The sequence below is a fragment of the Mytilus trossulus genome, chromosome 2 (genome assembly GCF_036588685.1).
Source record: "Mytilus trossulus isolate FHL-02 chromosome 2, PNRI_Mtr1.1.1.hap1, whole genome shotgun sequence".
Classification (NCBI taxonomy): Eukaryota; Metazoa; Mollusca; class Bivalvia; order Mytilida; family Mytilidae; genus Mytilus; species Mytilus trossulus.
Genome location: NC_086374.1, coordinates 93214256 through 93235459, shown reverse-complemented (window position 1 = coordinate 93235459; position 21204 = coordinate 93214256). Strand labels below are relative to the sequence as shown.

General features: G+C 31.6%; 1 protein-coding gene and 1 long non-coding RNA gene across 2 annotated transcripts; both read left to right on the top strand.

Annotated features, from left to right (window-relative positions):
• The first annotated feature begins 2185 nt into the window (after positions 1-2185).
• Positions 2186-16763, top strand: LOC134708631 (major facilitator superfamily domain-containing protein 6-like). Its single transcript, XM_063569277.1, has 4 exons — positions 2186-4526; positions 15021-15128; positions 15707-15868; positions 16516-16763. Exons 1-4 carry the CDS (start codon positions 2831-2833, stop codon positions 16761-16763), a joined length of 2214 nt encoding a protein of 737 aa, XP_063425347.1. The 5' UTR covers positions 2186-2830.
• Positions 16764-17916: 1153 nt separating this feature from the next.
• LOC134708384 (uncharacterized) lies at positions 17917-20725 on the top strand. The gene is made up of 3 exons (XR_010105834.1): positions 17917-17948; positions 18739-18761; positions 19402-20725. It is a non-coding gene; the product is annotated as an uncharacterized LOC134708384 (long non-coding RNA).
• Positions 20726-21204: the final 479 nt, after the last annotated feature.

The window sequence follows — 21204 nt, the reverse complement described above, 5'->3', positions numbered from 1 at the left end:
TTATTTATGTATGTGCAAGTAAGTATTGTTTATTGATAGAATATATCAACTCTGTCATAGAAAAAACGGTATGGAAATTATGTTGGACAAGGTTGGTAATATATTTTTATCATTATAATGAATTAATGAAATGAGTAGTGTATATAATTTATTATTATTGTTGTATTGTTATATTTTCATTAAATTTATATAAAAACAAGATATAATTGGAAAATTGGTAATGAATCAAAATAAAATGAAAGAGATATATGTGTGTTATTTTAATATTGAGATTTTATATCAGGCCATATTTATTTTAGCAGGCAAAACAATAATTTGTTTAGTCAATCAATAGCAGGATATCTTTATTTTTTTTTAACATATAATCAGTTGAAGACAGTAAAAAAATACGAAGAAATGGTATGATTGCCCATGAGACAACTCTCCACCAGAGACTAAATGGCATAGATGTTAACAAGTTTAGGTCACTATAAGTATTTCTATAATGAACCTTTATTCAGTTAAGAATAATTTTAATCAATGATACAGCATAATTGATCCACTGTTTCTTTTATGTATGGTGGCTGTTGAAAATAAACATGGATTTTAAACATTGGATCAACTTAAAACAAATATGGTATTAAAAAACAATATTTTTATTTCTTTTCTCGTTTGCACTCCAATTATGATGGTTTACTATGGTAATGGAATATAGTCCTCTCTGGACTTATGTTGTTCTGGCAGGAAAACCCTTTCTTACCTTTACCTTTAGCATAACATTAAATAAAGGCAACAGAAGTATACCGCTGTTCGAAATTCATAAATCGATTGAGGCAAAAACTTATTCGGGTTACAATTTAAAACCGAGGAAAACACATTATCTATAAGATGAAAACAACAAAACAACAGAAAAACTGAAGTGAACAAAGACAATGCAACACACAGAAACGAACTTTAAGATAACAACTGTCATTTTCCTGACTCAGTACATTTAACGTTGATTCTTTCTAGGTTATGCACAAATGCCGAAAATAAATGCGGATATTTGTATTACCGTTTCAGTGGATTAAATTTTGTCGTTGGTTTACAAATGAAGCGTTTTATGCGTTTTGGAAAGCGACCGTTTTTGGTTGATTTGACCGGAAAGTTATCCTATTGAATTTACACATGGAAATGAATATGTAATAAACAAACTATAAATACACCCCTTTTTAAATTTCCTCTTATTGTACCCTCTAAAAAAAAACCACAAAAAAAATACTCTGTCTTCACGGAGTTTGTGCTTTGTTTCTAAAATAAGTCTGAAGAGGCTCTGCAAAAGCAACTTTTGAGATAAATAAAACCATCTGTCTAGTCAAAGATTCTTTATAACAAAAGCATTCTTTGCTTTTCCTATGATAACCCGCAAAGGAAAATTACAGAGGAGAGTTCAATAACATAAATAAAGACACCATGCAATTCTTTGTATCACTGTTACAACTACAAAACTTGCTCGAAAATCAAAGAAAAACCTACTATTCATATAAGAAATAAATTACTTTTTAAAAAGAAAACTTAAAGGCTGTTAGGACTAACATTAGAAAAAAGACATATTTGAATAGTTTGAAATCGATTCCTGTTTACAACGCTTTGTTTGTTTCTGTTCCTGTCACAGTAACGCAAAATACACGTTTTGGTAAACACAAAATTTTAATCCAATTAAACACGAACCTGTGAAAGTATTATAACATGCAATATTGTAAATCTTTGTCATATATATAGACACGTACATTCGCAACAAATGTTATTCAAGTCATGATAAATTTTAAGAACTTGGGTTACTAAAAGTAAATGTGAAATATGCACAAAAACGAAGTCTTTAATCATTCCAGGATTTGTTTAATCTTGTTTAATCTTTTTATGCAAAAATCAATGGAACAAAACATAGAAGTCAAATACAAATAAATGTCTAATAATAACGTCTTCTTATAATTAAACTGGAAAAAGATAAATAAAATATTTATCGGTAGCATCCAGAAAATGTTTTGTCACACACAGTTCCGCTTCTCGCCGGTAGAAACTCAATAATCCTGGGAAACAAAAAAATCAATGTAACTGATGTACATTGAATGTTTTACCATTTTCTTTGCGATAGCAGTTTCCAAAATATAGTGATTTTGAATTTTCTTGTCAGTTGTGAACACTCAGCATTAATAACGTCCTTGCTGCGTTTGTAAAAGGTTTAAAACAAATCAATACTAGAAAGAATCTAGTCGACTAAGATGATCAATTAGGCTTGATTATTGGTATTTCGCTACAGAAACATATTGATCAGTTTCAGAGTTTACAATTTGAATACAGGATAGTTTACAGGCTTTCAAAATATCTTTTCCTGACAAGTGATTTAACAGTGCGACCGGCTAATTAGGAAAAAAATACATATATAAAACTTCGATTGCATACGGACAAAACTCTTACAAAAACCCATACCATTATGCATTGATTTACCGTTCGTATAGTGTGCTACTGACAACAATACTTAACTATGTGCAATATTGTTTTAATCTGTATTAAAACAGTTTTGCTGATATGTTAAAGCTATGTTAAAGCTTTTTGGACATATTGTGTGGGATTTATTAGACTTGAATGCAATCGTGAAGAATCGTAGAAGATAAATAGTATCAATTTTACATTTAATAACCGACGTTTGACTACCATAATCATTTGAAAGCATTTTCGCTCCAGATATTGGAAAATTCATTGAGAGTTATGCGCTAGCAATTATCTAACTTGATTGAAACGGTCAGGAAATAATTTGTGTAAGTGTAGCACTTTTCGAATACAAATATCTTTATAGGATAAAAAAAGCGACATGGCACTGGAATTTGATTCGGATGAAAGTGACGCAGAGGAAAGATCACCGTCTAGAGAAAGTAGAAAGTATAAAGTTCATTCGTTAGATTCCGGATATAATAAACAGAAACCAAAACGTGATCTTATAGATACACTTTTCACGTATGTAAATAGAGATTTATTGATATGCAAATTATTTTACTTCTTTTTCTTTGCGGCATTTGGATCACTCTTCCCACTGCTTGCAATTTACTTCAAGCAGTTGGCAATGAATCCGACTCAGAGTGGTCTTTTAATGGGATTCCGACCATTTATAGAATTTTGCAGTGCTCCATTTTGGGGAAGTCTTGCTGACAGGTACAGAAAAGCCAAAGAACTGCTTCTATTTTCGTTGTTGTGTTGGATAGTATTCACTCTTGCTATAGCATTTGTTAAACCACCACATGACCATTGTTTGACTGGAAATGCCACTCATGCGATACCACCTGGATATGTTTTAAGGTATAAACGTGCTCTTAATCAAGGTCCCGGATACAAGGTCATTCCTAGCTCAACTACGGTTCAACCAGTTGATATAGCCGGAATCCATTCAAGTTTTAAACCTTTTACAACTATTCATCCTCATGTACATACATTGGCTCATCCTGCATACAAAGACACACACAATGTACTACAAAACAGCAATAAGTTATCAGAAATGAAAGGTAGTACCCACCACCCGATTATTGTTCAGATCCATAAAGGAATACACAATCTTTTAAACATGTCAACCACTAAGCCAACACAGGGTCTTGAGACAACTACGATAAATAGAAAATCTGACGATTCTATCAAACCCATGTTTAGTTCTATATATTACGACAAGAAAGACGTGCAGGACACATTTTTCACTTTACTTTTATTGATTGTCATTGGGGAATTCTTTAGTGCACCGGCCATTACGTTTGTCGATTCAGTAACACTTGAATATCTCGGTGAAGATATTGACAATTACGGCCGTCAACGTATGTTCGGCTCGCTAGGTTGGGGACTAGCAATGTTTTTCGTTGGTCTTGCGTTAGACCATTCATCAACATTTCCAGATCACCCTTGTGGTATAAAGCACATTGCCGAAAAGAACTATACAATTTGTTTTGCCGTTTTTTCTGTCTTAATGAGTTGTGCTTTGATAACTGCAACTCAGCTCCAATTCAGACACCATCAAGGCGGGAGAGACATACAGCTTATGGAAATTGTAGTTCGGGTAAAAGATAGGGTGATGGAGAGAATCACGGGCGAAAAGCGTCCTCATTCTGGACCGCTCTTCGACGATGCTGACAGTGATATAAACTACTTAGAATCAAAAGCTGCGGTTCAAAAGCAAGCATCGGAGAACCAGGAAGGGCAACAGGAAGTTAATGACTGTCAGATATCTCTTGACAAGCGACCAGATATGGTCACTGATGCTGTATCTAAACCAACAGACGATGCCATTGAAGAACCATTTTTAGGAAAATGGATTGCTGTTATAAAGATGCTTGCAACATTCAAGTATATTTCAGTACTATTTGTGGCATGGTTTATGGGATTTGGTATTGGTTTGATATTCACCTTCCTGTTTTGGCATTTACAAGACATTGGTGGTAGTCCTACATTATTTGGTGTGGCCTCCATACTCAATCACGTCTCTGAATTGCTAGCATTCTTCTTTAGTCGTAAAATAATTTCTTCGTTTGGTAAGTACTAGTTATTTAGATTAAAGATCACCGTATATTCCCTTCACACCACATTAAAAATGTGACCAACTTGACATTTAAATTAGTGTAGGTAGCCTTTCCGAGTATCATTCGTGGGTGTTAGCAATTCTGTCTATTTCAGAGCAATTAAAAGAAGAGAATAGAAGCGAAAAATCGATTACAGTTTATTTCCTCAATGTACGCAGCGCCCTTTTTTCGAATATCAAATTATATTCGTCAACCTTTGAAAATCCGATTGGGTTACACATTGAGAGACCAAACACACAAACTTGTGTTTCAAAGATTTTAAGTTTTACTACAATACTATCTACAATCTAACATGTCACTAAAGAAAGCTTAAAAGAAAAAAAATAATGTTATGTTTAGGTTAGAAAGATTCACTGGATTTTGCTGGAGTGCCACAAAAAAAACCGTACGCAATCCCTCCAAAACGACAAAGTTCACAAATCATCACAGAGAAAACTGGAAAACTTCTCATAAAAAACGTGAATAACTCAAGTGTTTCTGCCTTTAAAAAACAGATGTTAGTCATCAGTTAGTAAAGCAATATGCATAGTGCATTTGGTGAGTTAAACCACGGCATACAAATACGGATAGTAATTAGTTTTACCAGCCCTTCAATTTTGAATATTTTTGAGGAATTTAAATTATTTTAGCCTTAAACAATCTTTTGTGCAGTAAAATTGGTGCTGTTAATGTTATTGAGTAGTTATGATATTGTTAGAATAACATATGTGATCACATGTCATGCATACAAATACATTAAGGTATGCACCATGTAAAATAGCTAGTTCGTTTAAAAACTTTATCCTCTATTCTGTAAACCATATCATGACTCTTTTTACTGTTCTCCATATCCCAAATCTTATAAAAGCGGATCTCGTGTCAAAACTGTCATTTTAAATGTCTCTGAGAAGGAAGATTTCCATAAATAGTATATCAAATATATGATCTGTAAAGCCAATAAAACTAACTTGTGTAGGATGACTTCAGCGGAAACGGTCATTTCCAATCCATTTGTTGTTTGTGATATTTTTTACAAGTGTTAATCAACGCAAAAGTATAGATGATCAATTCTGTTCAGTTTATCACTGTCATTTTAATGTACAAGTTGTCTCTGTCTATAGATACTAAATTATGATGTGGGAGTCTGAAATAAAATTGAATCAATGTCGTTCACTTTCTCTGTGAATCAATACAATGTAAAGAATGAAAGCAAGAAATCAATATAGAAACTGAAATATTGCTTGCAAGCACGGGATTTATAAATGGATGGCTTCATAAGAACATAACTGGTGGATATGTATGACTGATTAAGGATTTACTGATTATTTCAAATATTGATATAAAGTTAACACACACATACGTTTGTACTTTTAAATTTATAACAACAATTGTTTCATCATGTCATAGTGTCTATATTGATGTACTAAGGTCTTTGCATCGGAAATAAACAAAATTCTAAAACCATTTGTTGACATGATACGGGTTATGTTCTTCTCATATATTTCATTATGGTATGACACTAAACCCTTAGCGAGAGGGAATGTGCTTGATTTTCATGTGATGAAGTTATACTCTTTCAATTAGTTTTATTGGGGTCTAAAGCTGGCATGTCAGTAACTGCTAGCAGTCCTTTGTTAATTTATGTATCATTGTCTTTGTTGTAATTTCGCTAAGTTTCTTTTGTTGTTTTTTCTGACATCGGACTAGGACTTCTTTTAAACTGAGTATTGATTTGTGTTCTTTATTTTACATTAGCTAGAGGTAAATGGTAGGGTTGTGATCTAACAAAATTAGTTAAACCCCGCCTCATTATCGCGCCTGTCCCAAGTCAGCCTTGTATGATTTTAGTTTTTGTTCAATTATGATTTTATTGAATTAAGTATGATTTCCATTTTCACTGAACTCGTCGATATTTTTATTGGGGGTCCGGTTGCAGGCTTTTCTTGTTGTGTTAAACACTCATTGGTGGCCTTCGGCTGTTATCTGCTATTTGGAAGGGGTGTTGCCTCTTTGACATATTCCCGATGTCCATTCTCAATTTTATCTATTTCTTTATTCGTCAAGCTTATTACTGACTATTTGGTTTCAAATGATTTACCATTAGTATGTTTTGGTCAATTGATTTAACTGCGTCCATGCCAAATAAATTAATTTCAGTCTGCCACTTAATGGTTTATACATAAGGCAAGTACAATTTATATATATGGTCAGATCATAGGTTTTCGTACGTCATATGAATTCAGTGGACGCTTTTTCAATGGAAACTGTGACGTCACAATACATTTTTAATTGCACAAAAACCCATGAGACGAGGTTATTTCTTGTGTGTTTTGCATACATGTACATGTACTCCTTTTGATCGCAATCAAACAACTATTGCAGTACAAATAATATGTATGCACATATAATTATTGTTGTTGCCTTATTTTGTTTTTATAGTTTAAATGTACAATCGGACGTTATTTCTTGCTCCTAGAAATGCCGCGGGAAGGGTTGTTTTAGTATAATATCACACCTCATTAACCTCGTCGCGGATTCCTTATTTCATTTGGTGTTTGCATTTCATTTACCTGTTACAGAAACGTTTGCTTAATTTTCAAAATGTTAAACTCTTTTATTTTGTGAAGGAACACAGTGCTTATAGTTTTCTCTACTACTCCTCTTGTTGATGTTACCAGGTAACTTTGGTCGACATAACAGATGTCACTAAACATATTTTTCCATTTGTTCTTCTTAAAATTTTAACAAAAGAAAAATAATGGGATTTTCAAAGATAATCCTGGAAGTATTGATAGACATTGTTACAGTGAGAATAAAAGCATTATGCATTAACTAAGTAATTATCAAATAATTATGTCATTAACACAATGTATTTAGGTACTGAAATCAATGAATATCCAAATAAAGAGTTCATAAGTATTTGAGCAGCAAAAATAGAATGATCGTGCTCAATATCAATTATGTGTCGTTTATTGTACATGAAAGCAATTATAATTCTTTAAGTAATACTCAACTGGTGACGTTTTCACAAAGACGTATAGAACTAGTTTCCTTAGTTTTATTACAATATAATGTTAATTTCTTCTTTACTACAATTATAAATAGTTTAAGTTAATGAGTATACTTAAGACAATTACCAAAAAGTAAAATCACAAAAATACTGAACTTAGAGGAAACTCAACTCGGAAAGTCCATAATCACATGGCAAATTAAAATAACCAAACACCTCAAAAACGAATAGACAAGAACTGTCATATTTTTGACTTGGTACAGGCATTTTCAAATGTAGAAAATTGTGGATTTTCTACATTTGAACATGCTGTGCATTATAAATATTAAATCTGCAACTTTAATTATATACTCAATCTGTCATAATCAAAACAAACAAAATAATATATATTCTAGACTTGAATCAAATTGTGAAGGTACATATATCAGTATTCATTATATCAAATGTCCTTTGCTTCGAAATTCAAGAATAACATTTAGATTATAAATATGCATTTGTTTTGGTTAAATTTTTCATTTTGAAGACTTGGAAAGTCAAAACTGTAAACCGAATTAAAATGATCATTAAAAGCGCGTAAATTGTCTTGAATATCAAAGAAATATTTACTCCATAAAAAAAAAGAAATTTCACTTTTCTCATTTGCAATTATTACTAAAAATTATGCAAGTTCTTTGATAAAAGTAAGAAACTAGTTAAACATGTTAAAAGCACTGCAATACTAGTTGTAGAACACTTACTAGAGTTCGAGATGAAACTATCTATTTATTATAGTCTCATAATATCTGAGTGGTATATGAGAGGACTCATATCTAATGCATTTAGAAGAAATCCGAAAATATTTTGTCATATCTCATATATCATTCTAAAAATAGCAATATATTTTGATAGTTCATTAATAGTTACCCTCTCAGAAGATGTTTGAGAGTAATGGACTTTGAATGAATTCGAAATTTCATCTATTTTTCTGTCATTAAATGGATAACTTGTATGGTCATATATATATATATAAATCGGTGATTACCTTGTAAACATCAAAAGAATGCTGATCCAATTCCATCATCAGGTGGAGTCCTCCTTCCTTGGCTGTTTCGGCGCTATTCCACAACAACCTCCAGAGGTGCGCCGGCTCAGGTGATCAATCTGAACCTGGAACTGGATGGCCTACACGGCTCCGATGTCTCAGCTGATGTCATTGCTGTTCTTCTGTAACTGAATGCTGTGTTCTATCTCGTCTTTTTCTGATTTTTATTTGCTAATAGTATAAATGTTCATTGAACGGAAGACTAGACATATTGATATTACCTTCTGCATCCCATGGGGCAAATAAAATTGATCAATTTTATGATGCCTGTTTTTAGAGATAATCAAAAGAACGTCATATGATAGTTAATGCAGCAAGAAAGTAATAAATTCAACTTTTTTGGGACTAAAATAGAAATGTCTGGCAAAATATTCACATAAGTTTGGTTAACAAGATTAAATCATTGCTTCACACTTCCGTGTAAAGATCTGAAAATAATATGGTGTCAATGGGTTGATTTTTTTTTACTTAATACCTTATAGAATGAAATGAAAACAAATACACAAAATACGAGTTCCGTCGTGACGGTGTATAGCTGTAAAATTGTTTTTTCATCTTTGGTTTATTTATTAATTACACATGAATCTTATTTAGACATTATAGAGATATTTTGGCAATTAGGTTGCTGTCATTGACTTGTACTGCCATCTACCTTTTAAGGTGTGAAATGGGCCATCATGATCACTACTTGAAATTATCCATCGACGTATAACAGATCATTGGATGATGTGTGACCTTCATAAAACATGACTATTGACAACTATATATATATAGCATGGGTTCGAATCGCGGCGAGGGAAGAACAAAAATTTTGCGTGAGCAAATTTTCAGATCTAACATGGTTGGGTTGATGTTTAGACGAGTTGTATATATATATGATACTCCGAGAGGCAATTAATTATTTACAATTACATTAAGTGGGATAGACAACATTTACGTGTTAAGTAATACGCAGTTGACATTCAGGTCGTTATATTGACTTTATTGTATGTATATGTATGAATTTTATATATTTCTACTAGGGATGTCAAAAGATCTGAAATGTAATACTCGGATACTCGGTCATGATACTAGAGTACTCGCAAGTACTCGGATGAATCTTAAACGTCTATTGCATGTTGAACCCCGCCGCATTTTTGCGCCTGTCCCAAGTAAGGAGCCTCTGGTCTTTGTTAGTCGTGACTTATTTTAATTTTAGTTTTTTGTGTACAATTTGGAAATTAGTATGGCGTTCATTATCACTGAACTAGTATATATTTGTTTGAAGGACGCATCCGGGTGCGGGAATTTCTCGTTACATTGCAGACCTGTTAGTGACCTTCTGCTGTTGTTTTTTCTATGGTCGAGTTGTTGTCTCTTTGATACATTCCCCATTTCCATTCCCAATTTTATTGAAAAGTTTAGGTATAAGGTGGGATGTTATGTTTTTATTATTACCTTTCATAAACATGTTAACGAAAGACACACGTATCACAAACATAGCTTGATCTTCTGTTTTTTTAGCCATGACGTTGTCAGTTTATTTTTGACTTTTGGGTTTAAATGACGTTCTTTCGCCTATCTTTAAATATTGAAAATTAAACAATTATTGTAGTTAAGTTTCAAATACAGAGTTATTAAATTAATTTAAATGTTCAACTCATACCGATCACGTTCGCATAGAAGTCTTGATTAATAAACCATGTTATTTTTTACGGCTTGTGATGAGTAAATTATATTGTTATTTAAATAAAGTGTTGATCCGTGTTCAAACACCGGTCATAATGTCTCTAATAAGTTGCGTAGGGATCACCGCAGGTCACTTCGGTTTTGTTATTGTTTAGAAATATGATCTGGTCAACAATTGCAGAAAAAAGACTGTCTGACTTTTTATTTTTTGTTACAAGTAGTGCACATAATAACATTCCCTCGTAAGGAAATGACGTTGCTGGTACTACTACTAGTATAACAAATAGTATCCTCAGGATAACATATGTATTTTGTTAATTGATTATACCACTGGGTCGATGCCACTACTGGTGGAGATTTATTTCCCCGAGGGTATTACAAGCCCAGTAGTCAGCACTGTCTGAGCTGACATGAATTCATTGATATTGTTATATTTATAAATTAACTTATAACAAAATTTTGAATTATTTTAAATACTAAGGCTTTTCTACCTCAGGCATAGATTACCTGAGCTGTATTTGGCAAAACTTTTAGGAATTTTGGTCCCTAATGCTTTTCAACTTCGTACTTTATTTGGCCTTTTTAACTTTTTTGGATTCGAACGTCACTGATGGGTCTTTTGTAGACGAAACGCGCGTCTGGCGTTTATATAAAATTTAGTTCTGGTATCTATGATGAGTTTATTTATCTAGTACTACAAAGGAGCTATTTCAACGGAACTAAAATAAGTAGAATAGGAAGAGAAATATCTCAAGATTTCTAATAGGCAAACGCGTATCCGAGTACTAAAACTGTACTCGGGTACTAGGTCTTCTGATCTAGTACCCGAGTACTCGAGTACTCGTTGCCATCCCTACATACGGGACCTGTCCTGTTGCTCACCAAATGCATCAAATCTTTAAAGTAGTCATATTCAGTTCACGTAACCTCCTAATACATAATGACAGTAATATCATAATTACCATTTTTATAAAACTTTGAATTTTTTAAATACTAAGATTTCTATTTTGTTTTATCTTAGAAATAGATTTCCTAAGCTGTATTTGGCAAAAAGTGGATAAAACTTGGTCATCAATGCTCTTCAACTTCGTAATTTATTTGGTCATTTCCCGTTTTTGATTCAAGCGTCACTGATGAGTCTTTTGTAGGATTTAAATGTGCATAGGACATGCCGTAAACTTTCCTACGATAAATGAATTTGCTTCCACGTGACAACCCCTTTTCTCCTTATGGCAGTATACATTTGCGTCTTTATTCCGGTCAGCCAACCTGAAGACATTCACATAGACTAATTTGATCAGGTATTTAATCTGTAGAAATATTGCTACTGGTTGTGACGCCAACAGCAATCATCTAATCAATCTAAATATTAAAGATATTTTAAAAATGAAAATAAACTAAATAGTAAATAAATCTAGACTATGACAGAAGTAATGCATTGCTGTCGGGGTAGTCAATCTCTATATTCTCATTTTCGATATTCTTTTTGTATATTTGTATTTCGAATTCTAGTGATAAAAAATATACTTCTGTTCAAAAATTGCTTAAGATTCTAGCATCGATGCGATCTTTATATCGATCCCTTGAATATCACGAAATACAAATAACTGTTATAATTATAACCAGAAAATATTGAAAAAACGTTGCATCATCGATTATAACCAAACAAAAGCGCTTACAACAGGAATACGACTTATGATGCATATAGAAATCTTGAAGATAAAACCAATAAATTATTGGCATTCACACTATGTTTGATTTAGTTTTACACAAACAGATCAAAACTGTACGAAGAAATATAGTAAGTTGATTGCACTAAGAAATCTTACTTGTAATCCCTTACTATACTAATTCACATATACCAATATATCCAACACATTTTTTATTATTACATCTAAGACTCAGTATCCCTTTTTTTGTCCGTTTTAAAAGCCCGTTGTTTTGATCTCAAATCTTATCATCACTTTTCCCCTTAAAATAAAGTATCTGGAATCGATTGCTATAATCAATGTTGTGGCACCCACATTTTCTTTCTCCGGGATTTCTCTTTTGATAATCAACGCTTTTCTAATTTTTCTTATCTTTTTTTTTTCTTCACACATAATTGCAAGCAAGTACACTTTATACATAAAGACCTAGTATTATAAACATACAAATATTGAATACAAAAAAATGAACCGATTGACAATTTTAATGGTTTCTGAATGTTCTTCGAATGGACACTCTCGTTTGGATGTAATCAATCCAGCAATATCTAGTTCTTGAATGTGCGTTATAGTTATTAAACTAGCGTATTCCCAAATGATTATATTTTAACAGATAACTAATGATTGGCAATTATACGTAGTTGAGTAGATTGTCACCATAGCGTCAACGTATTGAGAAATTAGCGATTGATATAGACTTATTTGGTCGTTATATCGAACACATATACAAATATTGACAGGATATTATGTTAACGTTAGATTTTCAATGATAATTCATTGTTTGTATATATTAATTCATTTATTTATGATGAATATTAATTGAGTATCTAACTTATCAATTGCATTTTCTATATACTAAAACACGTATGTAGTATTTGATGCTGAAAATGCATCCATCCACCAATTAATCATTACCTTAATTTGAATTCCATACCCATTTGAACTAGTCGAAATGTTTGCTTTCAACATCTTTTCTCGCTTAACATAATTTGTAATGGTGATATTTAAATTGCAAAACAATAGAATACCGGCCACGTAAAATGTAATACTTTGCAACGTAATAATTACATGAAACTTGGGGGGAAGGGAACTCCCATGGTTTTGAAAGAGGAACGAATAATACCAGAGGGACAGTCAAAATCATAAATCGAAAATAAACCGACAACGTCATGGCTAAAAATGAAAAGGACAAACAAACCAACAATATTACACATGACACAACAGAGAAAACTAAAAAATTAACAACACAAACCTAATAAAAAACTAGGGGTGATCTCATGTGTTTTGAAGAGTAAACTAAACTGTTAGCGCATGTCGTATTAGTCATATTACAAAAAACTCTGGGAGACAGTCATATCAGTAATAAATCACCTTACTTAAGAAAATGGTTAACTGATTGATTGATTGATTGTGTATGTTAACGCCACTATACTATCGGGTTTTTGTTTGGTGGAAGAAGCCTGAGTGCCAGTAAAGAACATAAATCAAGATTCATTATGATTGCCAATGAAACAAATATTTATCCAAGACCAATGTAATGAGATTTTTTGAACAACCAATCTTTCCCCAAATGGTGAAGATATTTAACAAAAAAAGACTAACCAAATTAATGGACCTTTACTAATACTATCACAAAGTTTCTTAAATACTATCGGCGAAGTTTTATTATTATTTATTGTCATAGCTAAAGGTCTTTATAAAATAGATATCTTGCTTAATTATGTTACTGGTGCTAAAATCAATAAGACTGTTGGGAAGTTGTTTGAAGATTCTAATAAAGTTATAAGAATCTTATGTGATCCGAACATTGATCCCTAATATCAACAACATGAAATTATAATGTCTTTTATAATTAACTAGAAAATAATGGATTTTTGTCCGACAGATAACGTTGCACAATCGATTATTACCAAATAAAAGTCTATTCAAAAGATATACAACTAATGACGAAAATAGAAATCTTTGAGATAATAAAAATGTCAGTTATTTAAGCAGTAAGACTTGGGTTTATGTCAATTTAATATAATAAAGATGAAAACTAACTGTAGAGTTAGGTTCAAACACGTTTTTAATTAAACCCATCAGAAATTTCGTTTCGAGTACCAATCTATATGAATTTGTTATGTAACAGGTACCGGTGTTGTTATCGCAAGTCTCTGTAGCTTTTTCAGTTCATTTTTTGAGTCCATTGGTATGACCTATAGGCTATTCGTTTACCGTCAGTTCATACTCTAGAATAACTTCTTCATATAATAGTTAAAAATAACTCTCTTTTTTTCTGAAATAAGGCTGTCCCTTGACCGTAGAATTATTTTCTGAGAATCAAATCTGTTTTAAATTTGCAAATTTTGTACAATGTATCGCGATTATTCAACACACTTCTTGGCTATAATTTAGTTACTCTATTAAACGATCCTTGAAATAGTTTTTTCCATCTATATAAATCACTGAGAAGGTGAAATTTTATATCAGACCTAACATTGGAGGAATTTTGTTTTAATGTGGATTTCTAAAATTCGTTTTTGATGCGTTTTGTTATTTGATTTTGCCATGTGATTATGGACTTTCCAAATTGATTTTCCTCTGAGTTCAGTATTTTTGTGATTTTACTTTTTATCATATTTGAGTCTCCATAAGAACAAAATGACACAGAACGTAACAACTAAAGAAAATATGATTGAATATAGATTTCCCAAAACTTCGCGTTCGTCGTATTATATGCAATGTAACAATACCATGATGGTCACGACAAGTGTACCTCTACTACACAAATGTTGCATATATAAAATCTGTATAAAAAGTAGAATTCAAAAAATTACTGAACTCCAATGAAAATTCAAAAAACGGAAAGTCCCTAATCAAACGGCAAAATCAAAAGTTTTCTGTCACCCATCAGATGCAACAAACGCATTATGAACAATGCAGAAGTGATTGGCAGTCTGTTTGAAGGGATGTTTAATCCTTATTGTAAGTGAATATCAAAATTTAATGTTATTTTGCAGGACATATAAGGGTGCTTTATGCTGGTTTGTTGGGAAATGTTGCCAGATTTATCTATATATCGTTACTCAAGAATCCATGGTGGGTGCTTCCATTTGAACTTATACAGGGTAAGTAGTTACTCTGTTATTCTGTATGATATAACACACTCTAGAAAGATAAAATACATTTTTCCTAAGAGTTCTTTTCATCAGACTAGCTGTATTTAAATACATGACACTATTTAAAATACTTTTGTGACAATTGTAACATTCAGACCGTCTCTGAGCTATAACTAGAGACTCGCTTCCTAGGTGTTCCAAATATCAATATGTGAAATGTGTCAGTAAGAATAGCTCAATGTTTTTAATAAAGTTGCCCATGCATGAAATTTGCTATTTCGAAGTCGACAAATCCAAAATATAGTGAGCTAGTATAACATTTTTGAAACAATGAAATATAGTTTCAAAATTCCTTGTTGGTTTATGCATCAGTCTTACCGAGTTACTTATCTTTAGTTTTATTGAAAATATTTTCGAAAAATTTAGGTATAAACAAAACTTGCATTGTTTGAAATATAATGCAATGTAAACTTGTAAGCTCAACGCATTTAAACGTTATTTCTATTTGTCTTACAATAAATAGTAATTGCATTGTTTATACTCGTATTAATTTTTCTACATTTCACTTTGTTTTGTAATTTTCGCAGGTGTTACCCACGCCGCTGTGTGGGCTGCCTGTTGTTCCTACATCACACATGCAATTCCTTCCGAGCTTCGTTCTTCTGCCCAGGGAATATTACAAGGATTACACCATGGGCTAGGAAGAGGATGTGGTGCTGTGTTTGGGGGTATCATGGTGTATAGTTATGGTATGTATGGATAAGTTTTGTGTTTCATAATGATATAGATAAATCAGACATAAAATATTTATGTAAAATATATGAATATGGCATTGAACCACTCTGAAAAATAGTTTTTTAAAGTTTTGTAAAGGGATTACACTATACTTGCAAATATAGATATAATACTAGTACTAATACATAAACGAAGATCATACAAATATGTGTAAGATAAACAGACAACACTTCGACTAAAGGAAACACAATGAAATTTCACTACAAAACAGGACATACGAAGTAAATAGAGCACCTTTCAAACAAAATAAAGAAAAAATGACCCTGGTAAGAGCACAACAAACCAAAACAAATACACAAAAAAAAACCCAAAACAAGCGCAAATTATATACAGAAAAAATAGAGAGTTTCCTAATAGTAAATCCACATAATTTAATGATAATCCCTCTCTGAAAATCGTCTGTACATAAACTCTTGATTCTCATCTCCCTAGAGATTAAGTTTCAATTATTTTGTCAATCTTCGGCAACCATGGGCCTAGCATGTGAAGAACATTGACTGACACTTATCATTTTCTCTTTTTCACATTTGATATAAGTTAATCTGTTTAAAAAAGGTTATAATATTTTGAAATAACATATTGTAATAAATAACAATTTCAGGTACTATAGTGACTTTCCGAGCCTATGGGATAACCTGTTTGATAATCTTGATCTTCTATGCGGGTCTGAATCGTTTCTTTGGAAACAGAGCACATTTCTCTTATGGATCTAGCATGAAGCATGAACGTCTTGAAGAGGAGTCGCCTACGTTACATTTAGCTCCACATGGAGTTCCCTCTGGAATGGCACGAGACCTGTCTAGTAGTAGATTGAAAGAAGAAGGTAAAATAGATAAATTGCTTATATAATATCTTATAGATTTTAGCTATTTAGATTTCTGTATTTTTAATAAACATATTAAATTACAAGCAATATTTTATATTCAATGAGATGTGATTTGAAAGATATCTGTAGATTACTATTGCAGCAATATCTCCACTTTATTTTTTCGGACGAATAATGTTAAGACAAAGTCATTGATAAATATGATACCGTCTAGTTGAGCGGATGCAACGAGTAATTAATGTATTAGGTTCTTACAATGGTTTTTTTTAGGATTTTACACGGATTTGTTTTTGCTTAATCGAATCTATTTGAGAACCGCGATATACTACTGTTGCCTTTATTTGTAATAGAACATGAAAAATGAGTGTCAATAACAATATAACAGTAGATCATGATTCCCCCCTAAAACGAATTAAAAATGCCTGTACCAAGTCTGGAATATGACAGTTGTTATCTATTCGTTTGATGTGTTTGAAATTTTGATTTTGCCATTTGATTGTTGACTTTCCTTTTTGAATTTTCCTTGGAGTTCAGTATTTTTGTGATTTTAATTTTTATTAAAAGATTTAAGTAGATGTGGGATAACACTAGATAACTCGTTTTTCTTAAACATTGTTTGCACTGATGCGATGGATTATTCATTGAGTTGCTTCCGTGTACCTTTCGTGTTTATAAATGTATAAATACATTTTTGGTAAATCGAAGCACTTCTTCATAGACTTCAACAAGGTTAAACAATAAAACCGGAAAACTTAAAATTTCCCATTGATAACTATTGTGAAATATCCGTTGAGAACATAATGATAGTTAAAACATGAATTTCCGTCCGCAAGTGACATTAGAACAGCTAGTTTAAAGAGAGGCAAAGATATCATAGTGATATTCAAAATTATATGTTAATGTTTGTGTCATTTTGGTCTTTTGTGGATAGTTGTCTCATTGGCAATCATACCACATCTTCTTTTTTGTTTTATAAGTAGAAACAAACTAAAAATGCCATGACAAACTAATAAAAAAAGTTATGAAAGTCACAAATCGAGTTATTTAAGGTGGTGACGACCATCTGCACTTACTTTGCCCTTAAGACACAGATTTAAAAAATCCCACCCCGTTTAATTTATTGTCCTTTTCGATATGTATATATACTAGTAGTTTACAGTCGATGTTTTCTATTACAGGTGCTCCCACGTATGGGTCTACTTACGGAGGTTAGTATAGTACATAAATTTACACTTATATATATATAACACTTTATTCATATTAATTCCATTTCAAGACAAAAAAATGTTTATTATATACGATACACTTGGAGTCATTTACGCGTTTTATGAGCAAATTGGATTCTTCTCCCCTGAATTGACAAGGTGCTTGTACCCATTATAAACCTATTTCAAGCATCTGAGTATTGTAATTTACATTTATCAACCTTTACCCACAAAAATATATTGATTTAATCATTTATCAAGAGTAGAAGTATGATTGCCAATGAGACACCTTTCATGCTGACGGGAAACCGTTGAACCCGTTTGTCCTTTTCAAGATCGGAAAATTAACTTTTATCATTTCATGTGTGAACAATGTTTCCGGACCAATTCTACTGTAGGATTTTCATTCCACTTTTCGTATTCCTGTTACCGATACGATACTCTGTCATATATATTAATATCGCTGTGTTTACTGCTTAAAGGTTGTCCTTACTAAAAGGATAAGGTCATATCTTTCAGTATTTATAAACAACGCATAAATGATCGTCTGTGATTATTTTTCGAATCTCGTGCAATTTTTTCTACATGACGAGTGATTATCGTTAACCGATTTTCTTCTCAATTATTTACGTTTCATTCAAAGTAGCTATTCGTGTACCGAGGGAAAAAATCGAATTTGTTATCATTGATTATTCGGATATTAATGATCATATATTAATGATTTATCAGTTAATAGGTATTGCATTATTTAGTATGTTATTAATTAAGTTAACTTTATTATTTGTTTTGATAGATGGACAAAACTTAAATACTGACGTGAGTATAGCTACACTGTCATTTTAAGGTTAATGATGATATCGATGCTTTACTAATAAAAAGTGAATTTCGCTAGATTGCAGTTACACAATAAACAAGTAAAGGTCATATGGTCATCAACAAATGATGACTGAATGAACATTTATAATAAATGGTTCGAGGCATTTTTCTGGATTTATCTTAATCAGGCACGCTCAAATCCTCCCAAAAATGGAGAAACTTTTGTAAGTTAGAATCGACAACAAGCATGTTAGATCCAAATGTCAGTGCATATTAGATGTTAAATGATTAAAGTCACACATGAGAACAGCATGATTAAGTTATGATCTTGCAACAGTTAATTGCCAGTAGGACTGATTTCAAATGAATCGACTCTCGAAAATTTAATGCTTGATCTTTGGCTTTACCACTCGAAATTATATCATTCTATTATCACGAAAACACTGCTTTATGTCTGAACAAGACAAGTCCAGACAAAACGTGGACTTTGATTAACTTTGAAAGATTTTCGTCCAAATTTATTCTGTAAGTAAGTTTTTTCCAAAAAACATAGGTAATTTCAAATCCCAATTATTTGCTTATATTAAATTGGTAACTGAAATATTGAAAGAAATAACTGAATTAATTTCTATGTTTATAGCTCTACGATAATGGTACAAATAGGATTTATATGGATGGACCTCCAGGTCTAGATACACAGATATACCAACAACAGCCATATAATACCAATGATCATAGTTATGGTCCTTAATAGAAACTAAAATCATAGAATGTCCGACGTAGAAGAATGATTATATGTATGGTCCTTCACAAACACTACTGTCAAAGAATATTCAATGTAGAGTATTAGTCAAAAGAATTATTTTCTGTTAAAAATTTATATCTATTACATAAAAAGAATGAGATAATAAGAATGATTGCATATAATAATAGTGTTACAATGTGATATATATGTATATTAGAAAATGACAGTATAGTTATAAAAAAAATAATATTTAAAATTATTTTACTGTCAAAAATAGGCATTGTATGAAAGAACCTTTTGTTTTTAAACTACAAGTTCTTATATAGATTTCAGGATTTTTTTTAGTGAGATGATCTAGTCAAAAGCAGCTGTTCAATATGATGTTTGTGATGTATTCTGATTATAAAATGTCATGTACACAAACTTGGTAGTTGAAGTTACCAGTAGTAAAAGAAAGACAACCATAGCTCATGCCAAAGATTGCGCTTATAAATGTAACTACACTAATTAAACATAACCTTACCTAACTTAAGCATACATTTTGTTTGAAACCAAAAAGTTTCTGCTATTATTTAGCTTAATATATAGATATAAGTTGTTATGTACCAATCTCTACCAAATTCGATTTGTTTTAAGAAAACTATACTTCCTAGATAGTCCAAATTACAAACAAAAAACGAGAATCTAAATAATTTTCAGGAGATTTAAAGTATAAATGAATCGATTTAAGCTAGTGTCAATCAATCAAATTACTATTTTGTAATTTACTTTGTTAGTAGACAAGCTGGTCTAAATCGTTTTTTGCCACTGAGCAAATGTCATACATCTTAAATTCATATACATATTACATTCTCGTTTGTTAATTATTTGCCCTTTTTTACATGGGAAAACGTTATATTGGTTAAGATCATCTTCGATTGTAGCATTAAGGTTGTGTATCGAAATCAGCCAGTCGAATCAAGTTTCAAGACAAAATAGTGGGGTTAACAATACAATGTTTAAAGAGGAGGTAGCTCAGGCTGTGTTTACTCTAAAACTTAAAGCATGAATGTACACACATGATATTTGTAAATGTTTGTGTACATGTATTTCATTTATTTTCACAAACATTTAGGACCACTTAGTTATATCAGTTGAAAGTAACAAATGTAAACGTGCATTACAATTTTGAATGTTTAGAAAAAAGTAGGAAAGCAAATGTAAAATATATTATACTGAATTAAAAACAGTTACAAAGTTAAATGTGTGTTTCTTATTTCCATTTTTTCTTTGGTGGTAAAAAAACTATTCAAATGTAATTACATTTTCATAGTTACAGGTAGACCAATTTGTCAAAAAATACTGATCCTTCCAACCACCTAAGTTCACGTCATGTTTTATTTCAATTCAAAATAATTGGACGATACCGCTTTTATTGCATCAGGAACTCTTTTTCAGTGATATCCGAGGCGGAAATATTCAAAATCCAAACACCTTATACAAACGTTGAAGAGTTGTTACTTATTTTATTTATATTTTATAGAATAGTTTTATTGTTTATTTGTTTTCTGTTTGTTTTTGTTTTTCTTTAATTTATGACATTGTCCGTCTCAAATAGACGATTACATGTTTATTCTCTTTTGGTATTATCATTATCTTTTGAAAATACATTGTGTGTGCTTCTTGACAAAAACCGTGCAGAACACTGCTCGCTCAGAA

Bases quoted from the DNA above. Each gene is read 5' to 3' on its own strand.
- LOC134708631 (XM_063569277.1), top strand. From the start codon at position 2,831: ATGGCACTGGAATTTGATTCGGATGAAAGTGACGCAGAGGAAAGATCA. The intron at 4,527-15,020 runs GTAAGTACTAGT...GTTATTTTGCAG, and splicing joins TAAAATAATTTCTTCGTTTG to GACATATAAGGGTGCTTTAT. The intron at 15,869-16,515 runs GTATGTATGGAT...TAACAATTTCAG, and splicing joins TATCATGGTGTATAGTTATG to GTACTATAGTGACTTTCCGA.